This window comes from Mastomys coucha, unplaced genomic scaffold, assembly GCF_008632895.1.
Source record: "Mastomys coucha isolate ucsf_1 unplaced genomic scaffold, UCSF_Mcou_1 pScaffold2, whole genome shotgun sequence".
Classification (NCBI taxonomy): Eukaryota; Metazoa; Chordata; class Mammalia; order Rodentia; family Muridae; genus Mastomys; species Mastomys coucha.
Genome location: NW_022196902.1, coordinates 13,395,404 through 13,412,138, shown reverse-complemented (window position 1 = coordinate 13,412,138; position 16,735 = coordinate 13,395,404). Strand labels below are relative to the sequence as shown.

The following is a 16,735-nucleotide window of genomic DNA, read 5'->3' as shown; positions in this document are numbered from 1 at the left end:
CCAACATGTGCGTAGAAACCGCAGCTCCACTTCTTTCCCAGCACAGAGCCTCTTTTACTGTGGATTGTGTGTGTATGCATGTGCACCTGGTCTGAGGGTGTGTGCATGTGTGTACTTAGCCATGTGTGCACTTGTGGAGGCTTGAGATTGACATCTTTGTCAATTATTTATTGACCTTATATTTTGAGACATGCTGCCTCACCGAATCTGCAGCTAAGCATTTCAGCTTCCCTAGCTAGCCAGCAAGCCCATGGGATCCACCTGCATGGCTCTTACATGGGTGCTGGGGTCTTGGGGGAATCTACATTCAGGCTTTTGAAGCGAGCACTTTACCTATGGAGCCATCTCTACCTTCCGACTCATTCCTAACATCCATCATGAAACCACAGGTATCAAATCAGGAAGAGATCATTCCACAACCCTGTTAGGAAATGGAAAAGATCTCATTGCTAGGATCCATTGTAAGAATAAAATAAAAATCATACTTCTGTGTAGTTTCAAATTTCAGAAGAGAGTGTTATACAAATAGAGGTGATTATGTGAACCTTATTTATACAAAAAGGAGCTTTCTAAGAGCCTTCCAAAACTGATTCAAATCTCCCATAAGATAGTCCCAGTTCGAAGCATATTTATGGGAAGGGTTGAGCAAAGGAACCATTCCCCTGCCAGGGAGCTGTCCCTATCAGGAAGATGGATACAAGCAGCAGAAAGCAAACTAGGTTAATTTCTTGAGCCCAGATCATTTCTAAATTCCAGATATTTTTGAGACTGAAAGGGGGGCAAAATGATCCCCGATACAGGGCACACTGAAGTCATGTTTGGGAAGAAAAACTACCTTCCCTTGGCATGCTTGTGGGCCAGCAACCACTGTAGTATTTTAACAGTCTGTTGCAAGCTCGGTGAATGTTTCAGTTTGCCAGACCTGTCATGATAAATTAATTACAGGATGTTGCAGAAATGGCCAGGCTCCAGCAGCATCTTGCATGGTTTAATATAGACCCATTTCCCCATTTCAATGTATTTGTGGTTAGATAAATCCTCAGAAATTTACAGCTGCTATAGACTAGTTTATTATGTAGTCTGCCTGCACACATGATAAGTATAGTAAGAATTTGATATTCTTAAAGTGTGTAAACTTGACTGACATTCCTTTCCCACATGAAATACTTAGTTGCACCAATGTAGAGCTCTCATCGTCTTCTGCGTAGCCGTCAGGGTTGGGTAGCAGCGCCACTGCCTAGCTGCTCTTCACGAACCTTACACTCACTAATAGTTCAGAAAAATTATATGAGGCATTTATATTTGTCCACATCCCTGTGAACAAATTTAGCACCCGCAAAAAAGCCAACTGATTCTCTGCTAAAAACACCAAAAACTGAACTGAATCTACCAAGCTTTTCTCCAGGGAACCTGCTTCCTCCAGTCTCCTCCCTTGTTTTGTTTTGAAGCTTCAGTTGCTTTTTCTCCCCTCTTTGAACAAGTTACCTTCCTTGATGCCTTCCAGGTTAATCCCCTTCCCACTCTTACTATTAAGCAATCCATCTCCATCCCCAGAACATCTGAGAAATTGTCTCTTGACTGGTAGTGTTGAGTTTATGCCTGTAAAAATGTCACTCTTACATTTTTACATATAATAAGCCCTCTCTACTCTAGAGAAGGACCAAGTGATGAATTAAGAAATGACTTAGACTATGCCAGCACCACTGATCATTGCTCGTGATTTTTACACTGAAGTATGCTAAGAGTTAAGCCATTTTGACCTAAGCAATGAGAGTTGGAAAGGGAATTACAAATTATGACTCACATCTTTAGATTGGAGAAATAAAACTATAGATTCTTGTTAGTAAACACCTCTTCAACTTTTTGAAGCAAGATTAGAAAAGGGAGGTGCTCACAGCCTGCCCTTAGATGTGAAGGGGATCCAAAGACGCATTCTTTGCGTCAACAAAACAAGTTTTTTATGTTCTCCAGTTCCCTCCTTAGCTTAAAGATTCCCTATTCAGTTTAATAACTAGAGCGGAAGGATAGATGAATGAAGTGCCTCATTACTGACTTTACTTCCTGGGTCTCCGCAGAGAGGAGCTGTCTGCTTTTGCCTAGTTAGCCCATTGTTAACCCTAAGCGATGCTGACATTCCACTCTCCCTCAGATAATTGGGTCCATCCATAGATTGAGTTCTTCGGTCAACACAGCCTTGTGATTGACACTCTGCTTGATGTTTTTATTATCTTGTACATGACTGGAATGGCGGCTTTTCTGTTTCATGAATACAATGTTACTGTACATGTAATTAGTTTGATTCTACAGGACCTGTTTCTTCAGGAGACGTAGAACTGTGTGGTATGGAGTGAGGAGTTCTTACGAATCATTATAGGGCATACAAATGTCCAGTTTTAGAAACAGTTTTCACTTTGATATACACAAACTTTTAGACCTGGGTGGAGCGTGGTTTTAGTCACTCTTATGTATGTAGAGTTTATCACCTCTAGATTCTGACCAGTTTTGTCCTTTACAGCATGTGAGGATTTGTGATGGACTCCATTTTTTTGCTTTACAGCAAGCATGGGCATTTATAGGCTGTGTGCACATTGTTAAGCAACTTAACTTTCAGAGCCTTGCAATACTTATAATACTTAACTTAGAGCAGGGAAGTTTTATGTAGCTCAAAGATCTGATGCAAAAAAAAAAAATGGATATTGTGTAAAAAAATAAGATCTGGGAAATATTTTCTGTAATCAAGTTCAATTGGGTAAAAACTGTTAATATAATGTCGATTTAAAAATATTTATACTATTTCATTAACACATAGGGATTTCAGATGGAAATCAATTAAAAATATATAAAAATCACTAATTTTTGCTAGCATTTTTATATTGTTTTTAACCTAAGATAAAAATACTTGGGTTTGTTTTTGTTTGTTTTTTTGTTTTTTGGAGGGGAAACTGGGAATGGAGAAATTCGAATGTAAATAAAGAAAATATCTAAAATAAAAAAAAGAAAGAAAAAAATACTTAACATGAGAGAGTGACATATTTACCTATAACATGGTGACTTCTGGATACAGTTGTACTGAAATTCCTGAAGAGATGTCACAAATAAAATTTTACAATAACTTATAAAGTCAAGAACATGTTTTTATGTGCCAGAAACCATGCACAAAATTTTGTATGCAGCAAGCGTTAGCCCTTTAAAATATCAATTTCAGTTAAAAATTTACGTTTTATGTTAAAAATTTGCATTTATAAGATTTCATGATTGAAATCAAGTGGGTGGGTATTTCAGCTGTACACAAGTGTATCCACACATGTGAAAGCATGTATATATACATGTTTACCACACAGCCATGGGAAAAATATCTTGGGCTTTTATTATTAATGTTTTGCAACTATTCTTCACAATGTAGTTCTGATACTATAGGCATGGTGATACGGAGATTGTGTCAAACTGTTCATCTGAACAGTGTGATAGCATCCAATAATTCCATACTAATGATAAAGAACAACTAGTTACTAAAGAACATGAGCCAAGTGGGTGTGGCGCCTTAGGTCCTGCAGGAGTGTGGTCAGGACCTATTTCTCGAGGGTATGCTAAAGACACTTGTCAGTATTCATGAGTGTAACCCAAGACTTACACTGGCCAGCCTAGGGAAGGGTCTACTTCTCCTGGTACAAAGACATAACTGTTACTCTTGTCTTCAGTAGGTTCAACATAAAAGTAGACTTTTAACATTTCATATGAACATGAAGATCTGAGCAAATGCTCAGCTCCAATATGTTTTTGTTTTTCATTAGTTTTGATTTGAATTTTGATTTGCTGAAATTCTTTTTGATTAATTTAAAACCAAAAATCAGAAAACTAACATGCACCTTAGATCATGTGACCCGTGTGAATGCGGGACGGCCAAAGGGGGTTGGTTCCTGGTAACTCTAGGCTCAGAAGGCAGAGATAGGGGATCCTTGTTGGTAAGTGAGCTCTGGGTTTACAGAGGGACCCTGCCTCGAGTGAAGTGGAAGAACGACTGAGGAAGATGGCTGACCTCAACACAGGGACCACACTCAGGCAGGTGAACGCACACCATGCAAACACTCACGTATGGACGCAGATAAGCACACAGCACACACGTGCACATACACAGAAAAGAAAAAAGCCAGGAGCTGAGGTGGTAGGAACACACCTTTATTTTTAATTGTCTCAAGCAGCACACTCAAAGGACAGAAGAGAAGCATGTTCAGAGTGACGGAGCTGCTGGCCCAAGTGCATCTAGAGTATGGACACACAGCCACAGCAAGGCCGCTGGCACTGGAGCAGAGCCTTCGGTGTTGAGGGCTGGGGGCTTCAGCAGTTTTCAGTGTCACTCTGTATGCACGGGAAATCTCCTTTAGGAATAGCAACAATTCTATAAGGGTTCTCCACAGCAGGGTCATGTTTACCATTTTCAGCTTCTACAACATGTGCAGGCATAAGAGGCAAATAGATTTGTACTAGAAGCTATTTCACGCTGTGCATCTGGACACGGTTACACCTCAGTGCTCAAACACAGTGTTTCTCACTTCTTATTTCAATGAGATCAATTGTTTACTTCGATAAATAAGTTTTTTTAAACCTCTACCACACAGCAATCTGACCTTGTTGGGGTTAAATGCTTTACTGACAGACTTACCATGTAAACACGTTTCACCTTGACCTCTACCACACAACAGTGTGACCATGTTGGGGTTAAATGCTTTACTGACAGACTTATGCAGTTGAAGAAAGGAAAGGGTCAAGGGGAAACCAAGATGGAGGAGTTTCACTGTTATATCCAACTGCAACCTATGGCCATATGACAGTGGCATCATTATTCTGAAAATAAAGATATAAATAATGCTGTGTAATAATCTAAAAACAAATATTCAGACTAAAATAAACATTAAGCAGTTTCTATCCATAAATTACTTACATTCTTAAATATGAACTCTGTTTAAACAACAAAAATAAAGTTGGTACACTGTTGTCAGTCCAGACAAAATCATTCTTAGTGTGTTGAGTTACACACATAATTCACTCAAGGGCAACATAACCATTTAGTTCTCAAACGCAAGCCATCTCTTTTGATGCTTTTGTCACTGGGGCTGGTTGCATACACACTATCCAGAAGCTACTTGGATTTACACACAGATAACTTCAGAAGCAGATACTCTGCACTCTAAGCAGAGCTTCACGGCCACAGGTACATGGGATGATGGCTTACAGCACAACCACACTGGATGATAACTTAGTGAATGACTAATACTGTGCACACTGTTATTCACATTTACTGAGTAGCAGTTTTGGGTTTTCTTTATTGGCTTTTCCAGCAGCAGCAATATAATTTTGATGTAGTCACTAATATCACAAGTACAATACTTTATCCAATAACACTCACAATGGTTTATAACAATTAAGCCCAAAGGCCACAGTGATTTTTTTTTCTTTTTAGAACTTCAGATTTTTCATAAGGTCAATAAATACTGCCTTCTTTTCACCCAAAATCTAAGGAGAACTCCATCTGGCGTAGACTTCACGTCACGTGCGCTCATCAGGCTGCTCCTGCCTTCTTCTCCAGCCTTTCACTAGGGAGAAAAGCACACAGGAGAATGAGTGACGTCTTCCAGCTACAACTGGAGCAGCTCTGCAAGTAAGAAACCCAGCAACACCTCACGCGCTAAACAAAAGTGCTATCTTAATATAACAATATTAGCATGTTAGCCGTCGTACAGAAATGCCCACATTTCTGTGCATCATTCGCAGCTGTGCTGACTCCTCCCTGCACTGATGAGCTAACATGAGCAAAAAGACACATTTCTCAAGAGTGGATGTGGTAGCTCCAAACTGAGCAAGATGATGAAGGAAGCAGCTTCCAGGGGCGAAGTCCTTCCCTTCATGCCATTCTTGTGGAGGGCATTTCAATTTCATCATTATAAAGAGGTAGACCACTTTTATTGAGATTCTTTCATTTACTCCATGGCTGGGTCTAAATTTCAAACTGGGCTAATTGTACTTTTCAAACTATATGAGCCAAGTGAGCCAGGTGTGCTGTGCTTCTGAGCCACCGTGGCTAGCAACATCACTGCTAGCCACTGCTGACCATGCATCTAGACAGACTCTTGGGATACAACAAATTATTACTAAAAATCAAGGGCTAGCATACTGATGCCGCTTTCTTAGAAACCATATGGACAGCAAGTGTGTGACAGACAGTGGGGTTGGCTACTCGAGAAGCACAGTTGACTCTCAGGACTTAAATCTCTCAGAATCCCTCTAACCAGAGAGGCCAGAGCACTGGACTGTCCTTAGAAATAAGCTGTAGCCTTGGAACAATGGTCAATCCACCACCTCTGAGAAAAGCAATGGCTGACACACTGTGGCAGGCAAGAGCAGAGGCTAGCCATTCCTCACTGCCCTGCCCAGGAAGGCAAACACTTGTGTTTTCCAAAACAGGCCTTACCTCAAGTATGTGTTTATGGTTTTTTTTTTTTTTCATATGAGAAAAAAATCTACATCCAAGGTTGGGAAAAATTCTGTTGTTGGTTCAGGTTTTCTGATTTTAAATTTGTTAAATGCAATTACACAGATAAACTCCTGTTATGTGCAAAAGTACAGAAACTGGTCCAAGTGGAACTCATGAAAGCAACTGATAAAGTGTAAAATGCAACAGATACAACGTACTAAAATACTATAGTAACAGGAGGAGTCAGAAAAAGTCATCTCTGTTATCATGTGTGTATAAGAAGAGGATGTAACACTTCTGGCCCAATTAGGGATGGATAAGAAAGGGAAAGACCAGAGTGGAGGTTCAAATAAATGCAGGTACAAGTCATACAGAGACCCTAGAACCTGCAAAACAGAGAGGAGAAGAAAGGTTAGGACAACACAACAGACAGAAGGGGAGGATACATGGTGGTGGCACAAGGAGGAAGACAGAAAGGGAAGGGTGACAAGCCACAGCTGGGAATCAGTGATGGCTCCACAGGTGCAGATGGAGGCTGAGCTGGGAGAAGTAAACAGAGAAGCCAGGAGAAACTCCAGAGCGGAAACCCTGAGAGAAGTTGAGAGAAAGCTGAAGCAGCAGCGATAGTCTCTGAGGGAACAATTCAGACTGTCAAGGGGAAGGAACAGTGCAAGAGACACAGACTGCCTGTGAGCACTCAGGAGGCAGGGACACTAGACACAGACTGCCTGTGAGCACTCAGGAGGCAGGGACAGGCAAGAGTGCACCACCTGCCAGTCAGGAGGCAGTGGGACACTTGGCTGCTGGCAGACAGAACGGGTCCTCAAAGTTGAGGCTGCCCAGCTTTGCTAAGAGCAGGGAAGACCCATCCTCCCAAGAAACGCAACCTTAAGTCCACCCAGGCCGCCTCCTCTGAGGCATGCTCATACAGAGTAGGCCTGCAGCTAACACAGGACAGAGGCCGGAAGACAAGAAGAGAAAGGGAAATCTATTCAGCAAGATTATGAAAATGAATATGAAACCTGTGTTTGTGTAAAGCAGCCACACTGAGTGGCAGGCCAGGCTTTACGTCAGAAGGAACTGAACCAGTACAGGTTTGTCTCTGTTGTCTCTGTGCTGAGCTCCCACGCTAAGTGCTAGGGCACAGAAAATGCCAACATGCAATGGTGGCCTGCCTGCAAGCCCTGCAAGCCCTGCAAGCCCTGCAAGCCCTGCAAGCACTCATTATCCAGGCAGAGCCCTCAACATGGGGGAGAAAAATCCCCCACCTAGGGAACTTTGTGTTAGGAGACCTTGAGCTGTGGGTTCTTGTGGAGAAAGTATAGATCGTGTTAGAACTTTTGAAATTATGTTTATTTTGAAGGGAATGTTGAAGTAGTGTGAAAAACGTCAAGGAGAAAAAAAATCAGGAAATAAATGGATACAAATGAAAAATAATCACCACAGCCTCAACACTTAGTGAGCTCACACCTGCTGACACACATTCTTCAGGGGCATATGCACAGTGAACTCACACCTGCTGCTCATGCACACTCTTCAGGGGCACACGCACATAGTGAACTCACACCTGCTGCTCATGCACACTCTTCAGGGGCACACACATGCTGACTATTTATACCTGCCTTCTAGATTTATCAATTATTCATATACAATATGACAAAAACATATGACAAAATAATTTGTCCAATGAATAACAAGTACCTGACACTCAATTATTTAAGTCTTTCACAATTTAATAAATTCCTTTTAGAAGAGCACCTACTGAAACAACAGTCTCAACTGTCCTGGTGCAGGTGGGCATAACCATCAACCTCCCCACCAAGAGGCAAGTCAGCTGAACCAGCAGACTGAGCCAGAGATAATTTAACCAATGCTTTCCTTATAAAGACTGAATTAAAATTTCCTCTTAAACATCTACTTGAAGACATAGTCTTTTAACTGACTCCCTCCCTTGTCCTCAAATATTCCCCTGCTGTCTGGTAAGGGACATATTTAGTTTTGAGATGGAGTTTCCCTAATTGGCCCAGAACAGCTTTGAGCCCCTGGACTCTCACCACTCTTCGAGCTTCAAACACGAGTAACTGGGATGACAGACAATCTTCATCACATCTAGCAATGTAAGAATTCTGAAAACTGTACACCTTCACATGCCTTCTTTTATGGAAATAAAAACAAACTTACTAGCAAGCTTGCATCCATGAAGAATGAATGGACTGTACACAGTGATATATGTCTAAGAGCTTAAGCCACTTCTTTGAATTCTCATAAAAATTATATTTCATGCATTTTGAAACTTGCTGTCATTTTTGTGGTGAGAAAATTACCTAATTTTGTTTTTTTTATCTTTTATCTCATGAATTTGATCACTGTTAACAAACATTTTTCATGTTTATTGCCAAATATATTTATTCTTTTAATAATATCCCTTAGATATTCTTTGCTAGTTTTCTTAGTGATGTATTTCTTTCTCTGATCTTTTGGAGCTTTCTATACACTAGAGGTACAAATCCTTTAGGTAACATTCTTTTCCAGTCCAGCTATTATTTAAAAACTTTATTGATTATAGATTCTTTTTTTTTTAAAAAATTATTTTTTTTATGGGTATGAGTATTTTGCCTGTATGCATGTATATATGTATGTATATATATATGCATGTATGTAGGTATGTATGTACATAAGTATGCATGCATGCATGCACACCATGTAGTACCCAAGGAGGACAGAAGAGGGCATTGATCCTGGCATTGGAGTTACAGACATCTATCTGTAGGCTGCAGTGCCTGCTGGGAAATGGTAGCAGGTGCTCTAGCTGCTGAGCCATCTCTCTAGCCCCACTTTTTCATCTCTGACATACATGATTGTAAAGTTTCCATTCCATAAATCCAAACATCTGTTTCAAAATGGCTCCTAGCTGGACATAGTGGCGTGTATCTATAGTCTTAGGTTCTCAGAAGCTAAGGCAGAATTGCTTGAGCCCGAGTCTGAGGCCAGTCTAGGAAACAGGACTTCCCCTAAAAAACAAGCCATCACGACGACACAGCAAAAACCAATCAAAAACCTAGAGAAGAGCCTAAAATGTTTTCTAATTCTAATATCATGATTGTATAAAAAGCCATTCCCGGGGCTGGCGAGATGGCTCAGCGGGTAAGAGCACTGACTGCTCTTCAGAAGGTCCTGAGTTCAGATCCCAGCAACCACATGGTGGCTCACAACCACCCATAATGAGATCGGACGCCCTCTTCTGGTGCGTCTGAAGACAGCTGCAGTAAATTATGCCAGAGCAAGCAGGGCCGGAGCAAGTAGGGCTGGCAGAGGTCCTGAGATCAATAGCAGCCACACACATGATAGCTCACGGCCATCTATACAGCTACAGTGTACTCATACACACAAAAAATAAATAAAAAATAAATCTTTAAAAAAAAAAGCCATTCCCAGGACTATTTAATTATTCATCTATGTTTTTCTATACAAGTAGATTAACTTATGTTTTTTTTAATTAAAAAGTTATGGAAACTGATTTCTAGCAAGTACCAAATGTATGCATGTGGGGACAGTTAGGGCTATAACACTAAACATTTTGTTTCAATAAATTTCTGCCTACAGAGAAAACAAGGTGTCTGACAGACTTCCCTCCATTTCTTATGCCTGTCCACCTACTACCAGGTGGCCAAGGGCCTATCTCGGAGGAGGTAAGCACGGTCCACTATCCAGCTTATACATAAATCAGGCTTGTTTCCTTGGGCCCCCGGTCTCCTCTCACACATGGATGGGCTTTTAAGTGGCTCTCACCTCTTGTCATTTGCTCTGCATAAAGATCTCCACACTGAGTTTTCTGCTAGTTACTGTACAGTCTGTTTCTCTGTTCACAGTCCAGGATTTTGGAGAGAGGGACTATTCTGGTGGTCTTCTTCCTTCAGGCTGATGACAGTCTGACAACACTACCAGGCCTGTCCACCGACACTTCCCGTGGGCCACTGATAGCTTCTTGGCTGGGATTCCCAGTGCCCCTCGCCAGTGCTTACACCAGAGACACTCTCTGGCACCTGCCATTGTTGACCAGAATGCCTGACATCTTTTCTTGGTGACGAAATAACTTTCTCCTGTTTTCTCTCACCATTAACCTTCTGCTGATTTTCTCTTACCTCTATCAGGGTGACTTTGCGGACCATCGGCTCACTTTTCTTTGTCTCCATATCCGCTTTATGTCCTCGGTCTTCGAAGTTTTGATCTTTGCCCTTCTCAGAACTACAGGAAGGAAAGAGAATAAGTGAGAAGCCAGTAAGCCAGTGGCTGGAGTGGATTAGATCACATGTGGATCTAGGGAAGGGTTGGAGTGGATTAGATCAGGCGTGGATCTAGGGAAGGGTTGGGATGGACACGATGACATTAGATCAGGCGTGGATCTAGGGAAGGGTTAGAGCGGCTGGAGTGGATTAGATCAGGCGTGGATCTAGGGAAGGGTTGGGATGGACACAAGATGACGGGTGGGAGGGTCCAAGGAAACCACTGGACAGAGCTACATGTGGGATTATCCAGAGGAGTGGTAGATAGCTGCTCCATCCTAACCACTGAGAAGGGACAGGAACTAAACAAATTCTGCCTGTTTCTGAAAAACATTTAGATGCATAACGGAAAACCAGAAAGTTTTATCAACACAGATGGCAAACATACTGTTACAGGATTTTTCTTAAGGACAGAGAAAGGAAGAGGTTCCTAAGTGAGTTTTCTTTTCACATAGCAACTGCAGAAGGCAACAGAAAGTGCCATGGAAAAAGCAGGACATACACCATAGTTTGTTGTAGCACAATGTTACATGTAAGGGAAAAGAACACAGAAACATGAAAAGAGAAACCTCGGAACTAAGAATTGGTCTTTTCCCTAGAGTATGTGTGAAAGATGAGAATATCCTGAACAGAGCTGTGAAAAGATGCAGTTATGTAAAACTCAGGCTGTCAGCAGGAATGATAAAGAGTGTGCACAAACTGCACATGCACACTCCTGGTCAAGCTCTGCCTCATATGTAAGCATCTGAACAAAGGGACTTTTAGGGATGGTAAATAAGTTCATATAGTTTATCCAGAGAGAACCGTACCAGTGTTTTAGAAGGAAGAGATATGAGAATCTGCTTGCGTGGGAGCACATGCATACACACTCTCCATATGCATGCATACAGAGGACATATGAAGCCAAGGTGAGGAGGCAGCCATATGAAAGTCAGGGAGAAAGGCCATATTTGGAAGATATGATGTACCCTTGAAGCTTAGTAATGACAGGTTTGTAGAGACAGCTCAGTGGATGACAATCTACATGCATCTGATTCCCCAAATCCACACGGTAGAAGGTGAAAACTGACTCCTTCAAGCTCCACACGTATACCATGGCACACAGCACTGCCTCCTCCCACAGTAAAGGAATATATGTAGAAAAGGTAATGGGTAGGTAAAACATTATTTAAATGGGTATTTATTTCACCAAAGAAATAATAAAAATATATATGGACTCACACACACACCACACACTTAGGGGTAAGGATATACACATTCTAAGCAATGAGGTACATCTTGAATTCTAATGACTGAAATTATAGTCTGACTATATCAAGTATTGGTGAGGAAGCACAATTATCTTGCATACAGGTAAGCTGATAAATGTGAGATCATACAGAAAAAAATGTATGAAAAACAATGTAAGCCATCTCAGTTCTAACTGTTTACCCAAGAGAAGTGAAGACAGATGTCTATACAATGACTTGTACACAAATACTGATATTTGCAGTGGCTCCAAACTAGACAATTCAGAGAGCTATTAACAGGTAATAAATAGACAAGTTGTTGAACTCGAAACTCTAGAAGGAGAGGTTACTGGCTGACAAGGGATGGTAGTTACAGAAAGGAAGAAATAGAAGGAAGATATTTTTAAAAAGAAGGAGAAAGTCTTTAATTGTGATAATTGCTCATGAAGTCTACCTTTCTTAAAATCTGAAATGTATAAGATGTTATTTATTGTATAATTAGTTTATTTTACTAAATGTGTTACAAACATATTTACACACAAAACCAGACCTATAAAATATATGTATGTATATGTGTGAATGTGTGTATCTGTGTGTTAATGTGGTCTTGGTGTGTATGTACTTATAGGTGCACGTGAAACTCAGAGGACAACCTTGGGCAGTGGGCTGGCTAGTTTCATATCAACTAGGCAGTATAGAACCTCAATTAAGAAAATGCTTCCTTAAGATGGAGCTATAGGCGGGCCAGCATGGCATTTTCTGTTAGTGATTGATGGGGAGGACCCATCCATTGTGGTTGGCACTACACCTGGGTTGGCAGTCCTGAATTCTATACAGAATCAGGCTGAGCAAGCCATGGGGAGCAAGGTAGTAAGCAGCACCCTTCCATGGCCTCTGCAGGAGCTCCTGCCTTCAGGTTCCTGCCCTGTTTGAGTTCCTGTCCTGACTTCCTCCAATGGTGAACAGTGATATGGAAGTATAAGCTGAATAGACCCTTTCCTCCCCAGTCGTTTTGATCCTGGTGCCATCACAGCCACAGTCACCCTGATAGGACAGGTGCCATACTCAGGAACATCTTCTTTGAGATGACAGTCTTCCATTGACCTGGTGCTCACCACTTAGGCTAGACTGACTGGCCAGCAAGCCCCAAGCATTTTCTCTCTCCATCTCACTAAGGTTGGGATTTCTAGCCACATGCTACCATGACTCGCATTTTTTCCTTGGGTTTTGGGGCTCAAGCTCTTGCTTCTGAGATAAGAACTTACTTACTGAGGTAGCTCCAGCTCCAATTCTGACCCTTTCTCACTAACTGCATTGCTACCATACTTTTGTTAGGAATGCCCAAATCTATTTTGAACAATTTTAATATACAAGTCTTTCTGGTCTCATCCTTACCTACTAATGTGCATTCTTGTGTCAGATGTTACACTGATGTTGTTAACACTTGAGTTGAACCTCTATTTTATGACTCCCTTTTCCCTCATTGAGATGATAACACTTATGACTTGCCCTGGTCTCATCATTCTCTCTCTGCAGCTTTGTCTATTCCGCAAACCCCAGTAGTTTCTATATGCCTGCAGAGAAGAGCAGGTATGCTCTTGCGCACACCCCTGCCTTGAGGCCTGTGAATTTGTCTCTCTCTCACCACTCAATTCCCTTTGCCTTTAATCTCCTCTGCAAGAGTATCTCTGACGATTCAACTTAAGCCACAACAGACCCACGGTAGCGGCTCATGTCTGTAACTCCAGCTCTTAGGTGGGTAAGACAGGAGGATTACCTATGTTCAAGGCCAGCCTAGACTGTAGAATATGACAGTTGCAAATGAAAACATTAGTAATATAAAACAAACCTAAAAATCTGCAACAATTATAGCTATCTGTAGCTTCTGCCCATACTTGATTCTTCTCCACAGTGTAGCACAGTCTGACACAGATGTTTTACACATGAGGAAATAAAACGCTAGCTCTTTGAGACAAGGGTTTGCATCCCCAGTGCCTAGAATATGAGGAGATGCTGATATCTGACAGATCTATCTGTAGAAAATGATCTGCATTGCGTCTGGGTTCTTTGGCATACTCGGCACACTCAAAGGCACACACTGTGTGTCGTTATCAGTGCACATGAGTGCCTAGAACAGCCGCTCCTGCAGAAAATACCACCATCATTTTCTCCTTAGGCTGACTCTCCCCTGGAAAGAGAGACACAGCAGCCAGGTAAGAACAGAACTAAGTTCTTGATAGAGATGAATGTTTGTCCTGGCTCATGTAAACCATAAGGCACACACAGCAAGCTGTGTCTCTTGGTCCCACCTTCCAATCCTCAATGGCTCCAAGCTCTCCAATCCTATAATGTTCAGGAATAACAACTCACTAAAGTGACTTGTGACTAGACTACCCCCACCCCTGCCCACCACAAGTCTCCAATCCCACCACTAGTCTCCTCCCAATCGCCCTTGATATCTGAGTCACACCCCTGTATGTTCAGCTCTAAAAGCACAGTGGAAGCCTGCCCCCCGCCAGGCCAGGTAGCTATCCCCCTCTTATGATGACCACCTTCTTCATTAGACATCTCATATGTAATATGTATTCTAAGTAATTAAAGGAGCAGCTAGAAGAAAGTTAGGAGGAACAGGACATCTTAGGAGGGAAGGTGGGCTGCAGACCAAATATTTCAGGAGGGACTGGAAAGATTCTGTGACCTATGATGATGCTGTATGTTGTCCCGTGCATTCAGTCAGTTTCTGAGTATCTAAAAAGAATGCAACGGCACAGCAGACTGCTGCGCCTTAGCTATGCAGGTTTGTAAGACTGTCCTCACTTGTGAAGACAAGTGAAACTTCTCCTTTTCTTCTTTTCAAAATCTATTTTTGAAGTAGCTTCCCTAACATGTTGAGCTTCCTTGACTTATGTAAAGCCTCTCCCTGCCATGTGCCTGCTTGTCTACCGAGGCTGCTTGTCTACCGTGCCTGTTTGTCTACTGCAGCTGCCTGTCTGCCGTAGCTGCTTGTCTACTTTGCCTGCTTGTCTACCGTGCCTGCTTGTCTACCATGGCTGCTTGTCTACTGTGCCTGCTTGTCTACTGTGCCTGCTTGTCTACTGTGCCTGCTTGTCTACTGTGCCTGCTTGTCTACTGTGCCTGCTTGTCTACTGTGCCTGCTTGTCTGCCGTGCCTGCTTGTCTACCATGGCTGCTTGTCTGCCGTAGCTGCTTGTCTACTGTGCCTGCTTGTCTGCCGTGCCTGCTTGTCTACCATGGCTGCTTGTCTACTGTGCCTGCTTGTCTACCATGGCTGCTTGTCTACTGTGCCTGCTTGTCTACTGTGCCTGCTTGTCTACTGTGCCTGCTTGTCTACTGTGCCTGCTTGTCTGCCGTAGCTGCTTGTCTACTGTGCCTGCTTGTCTACTGTGTCTGCCCGAACCTCACGCTGGCTCTTTCCTTTTTCCTACTGTTCTCCTTGAAGCTGTTGAGAACCGCAATGTGACTGCCCTGGGGTTTCCTTTCAAACCCTAATGACACTGTCTTTGACTTCTGTTCAAATCCATTCTTAAATTATTTTATTAATGAGACCGATGGCCCCAAGGAGGGGCCCTGATTTCTCCTGTATCATTTGACAATCACTAATAGACTCCCCATTCCAGGAACAATATCTTCCGGTGGCAACTGTGGCAAGTGACTATAGCTGAGAAAGGACAAGCAAGGCCAGTAGTGAGGGTCTGGAGACTAAGGTCTTCATTTAGGCACTGACAGTGTGGCTCTATAGCATCAGCATCTGGCTGTGAAAAGAATTATGAGCTATCTTCCAGATTATGATTCTATGACTTTTAAAGTCTACTTAAAAATCACACATCTCTCATCTGTGGAGTAAAATATTTTTGTAGCATATTGCATGGTTTGATTTGGTAATTCTCATCCTCTGAATAAGAACTTTTGAAGTGGCAGGGGTAAATTACTCTTCAAACTGTGGGAGCATATAGTTTATCTTGACTTAAAATAACATGTCAGAAGGAAGCCCAGCAGGGAAGGTCTGTGTGCACACTTGTAGGACATGGGAGGAGCTAGCACATGCCTGTGCTGTTCACGGATGCTGCATTTATGCTTTGCTGCTAACATAGAGCACATACATTCTGATGGGGAACATCTGGAGAACTGGCTATTTTCTCTGTAAAGCCTTACAGTAGATGCTTCATAATTTAGTTTTACCTAAACATGCACTTGTATTCAGTTAATGTTATTTCAAAACATTACTCAAACAAAGTAAATGATAGATAAAAATAAGTCTTCTGATGTTTACTATGTTGATATTTTATATAACTTTATTTCTCTGGCTTCTAACACATTCCTAAAGTCTTAAAAAAATCAGTAATATGAAATTTAACTTGTAGTGTGATCATTGTGTTATGAAAAAGGGATATAGATCATCCTTAAAAAAAAAAAAAACAGAGCAAAACAAAACACTGCTATTTATACAAAGGAGACACTGCTTACCGTTCCACAGACTGGGAGCCCCGCCTGGGATCCAGCGGTCTGTCCTTACTGAGTGACTGCTGTGGAGGAGAGAAAACCAAACAGTAAGGCAGCAGGAAAGAGGACTACAGGGTCAGCACCACAGGCTCCCCACCATCTCTCAATGATGACACAAACCAATGTTTACGCTTGTCTTGAGCTTAAAAGTCTATCCCAGTAACATGCTCAGTCCTACAGAAACCAGGAGCTAGTGTACCATATAGTGTGCACCCTTCAGGTCAGCTTTCAGAG

General features: G+C 42.0%; 1 protein-coding gene across 5 annotated transcripts in view; it reads right to left on the bottom strand.

Annotated features, from left to right (window-relative positions):
* Positions 1-4,160: 4,160 nt before the first annotated feature.
* Positions 4,161-16,735, bottom strand: part of Ahi1 (Abelson helper integration site 1) — a 141,471-nt gene continuing 128,896 nt past the window's right edge. For 4 of the 5 annotated variants that reach the window (XM_031380555.1, XM_031380557.1, XM_031380556.1 and 1 more), the window contains 3 exons: positions 16,466-16,524; positions 10,612-10,714; positions 4,161-5,591 (listed from right to left, as the gene is read on the bottom strand). In XM_031380555.1, the coding sequence (XP_031236415.1) occupies positions 5,589-5,591; positions 10,612-10,714; positions 16,466-16,524 (165 nt within the window). In that variant the 3' untranslated portion in view covers positions 4,161-5,588. Of the gene's footprint in view, positions 5,592-10,611; positions 10,715-16,465; positions 16,525-16,735 lie in introns of those variants that run through there. The other variant, XR_004121562.1, reaches the window with a different exon arrangement.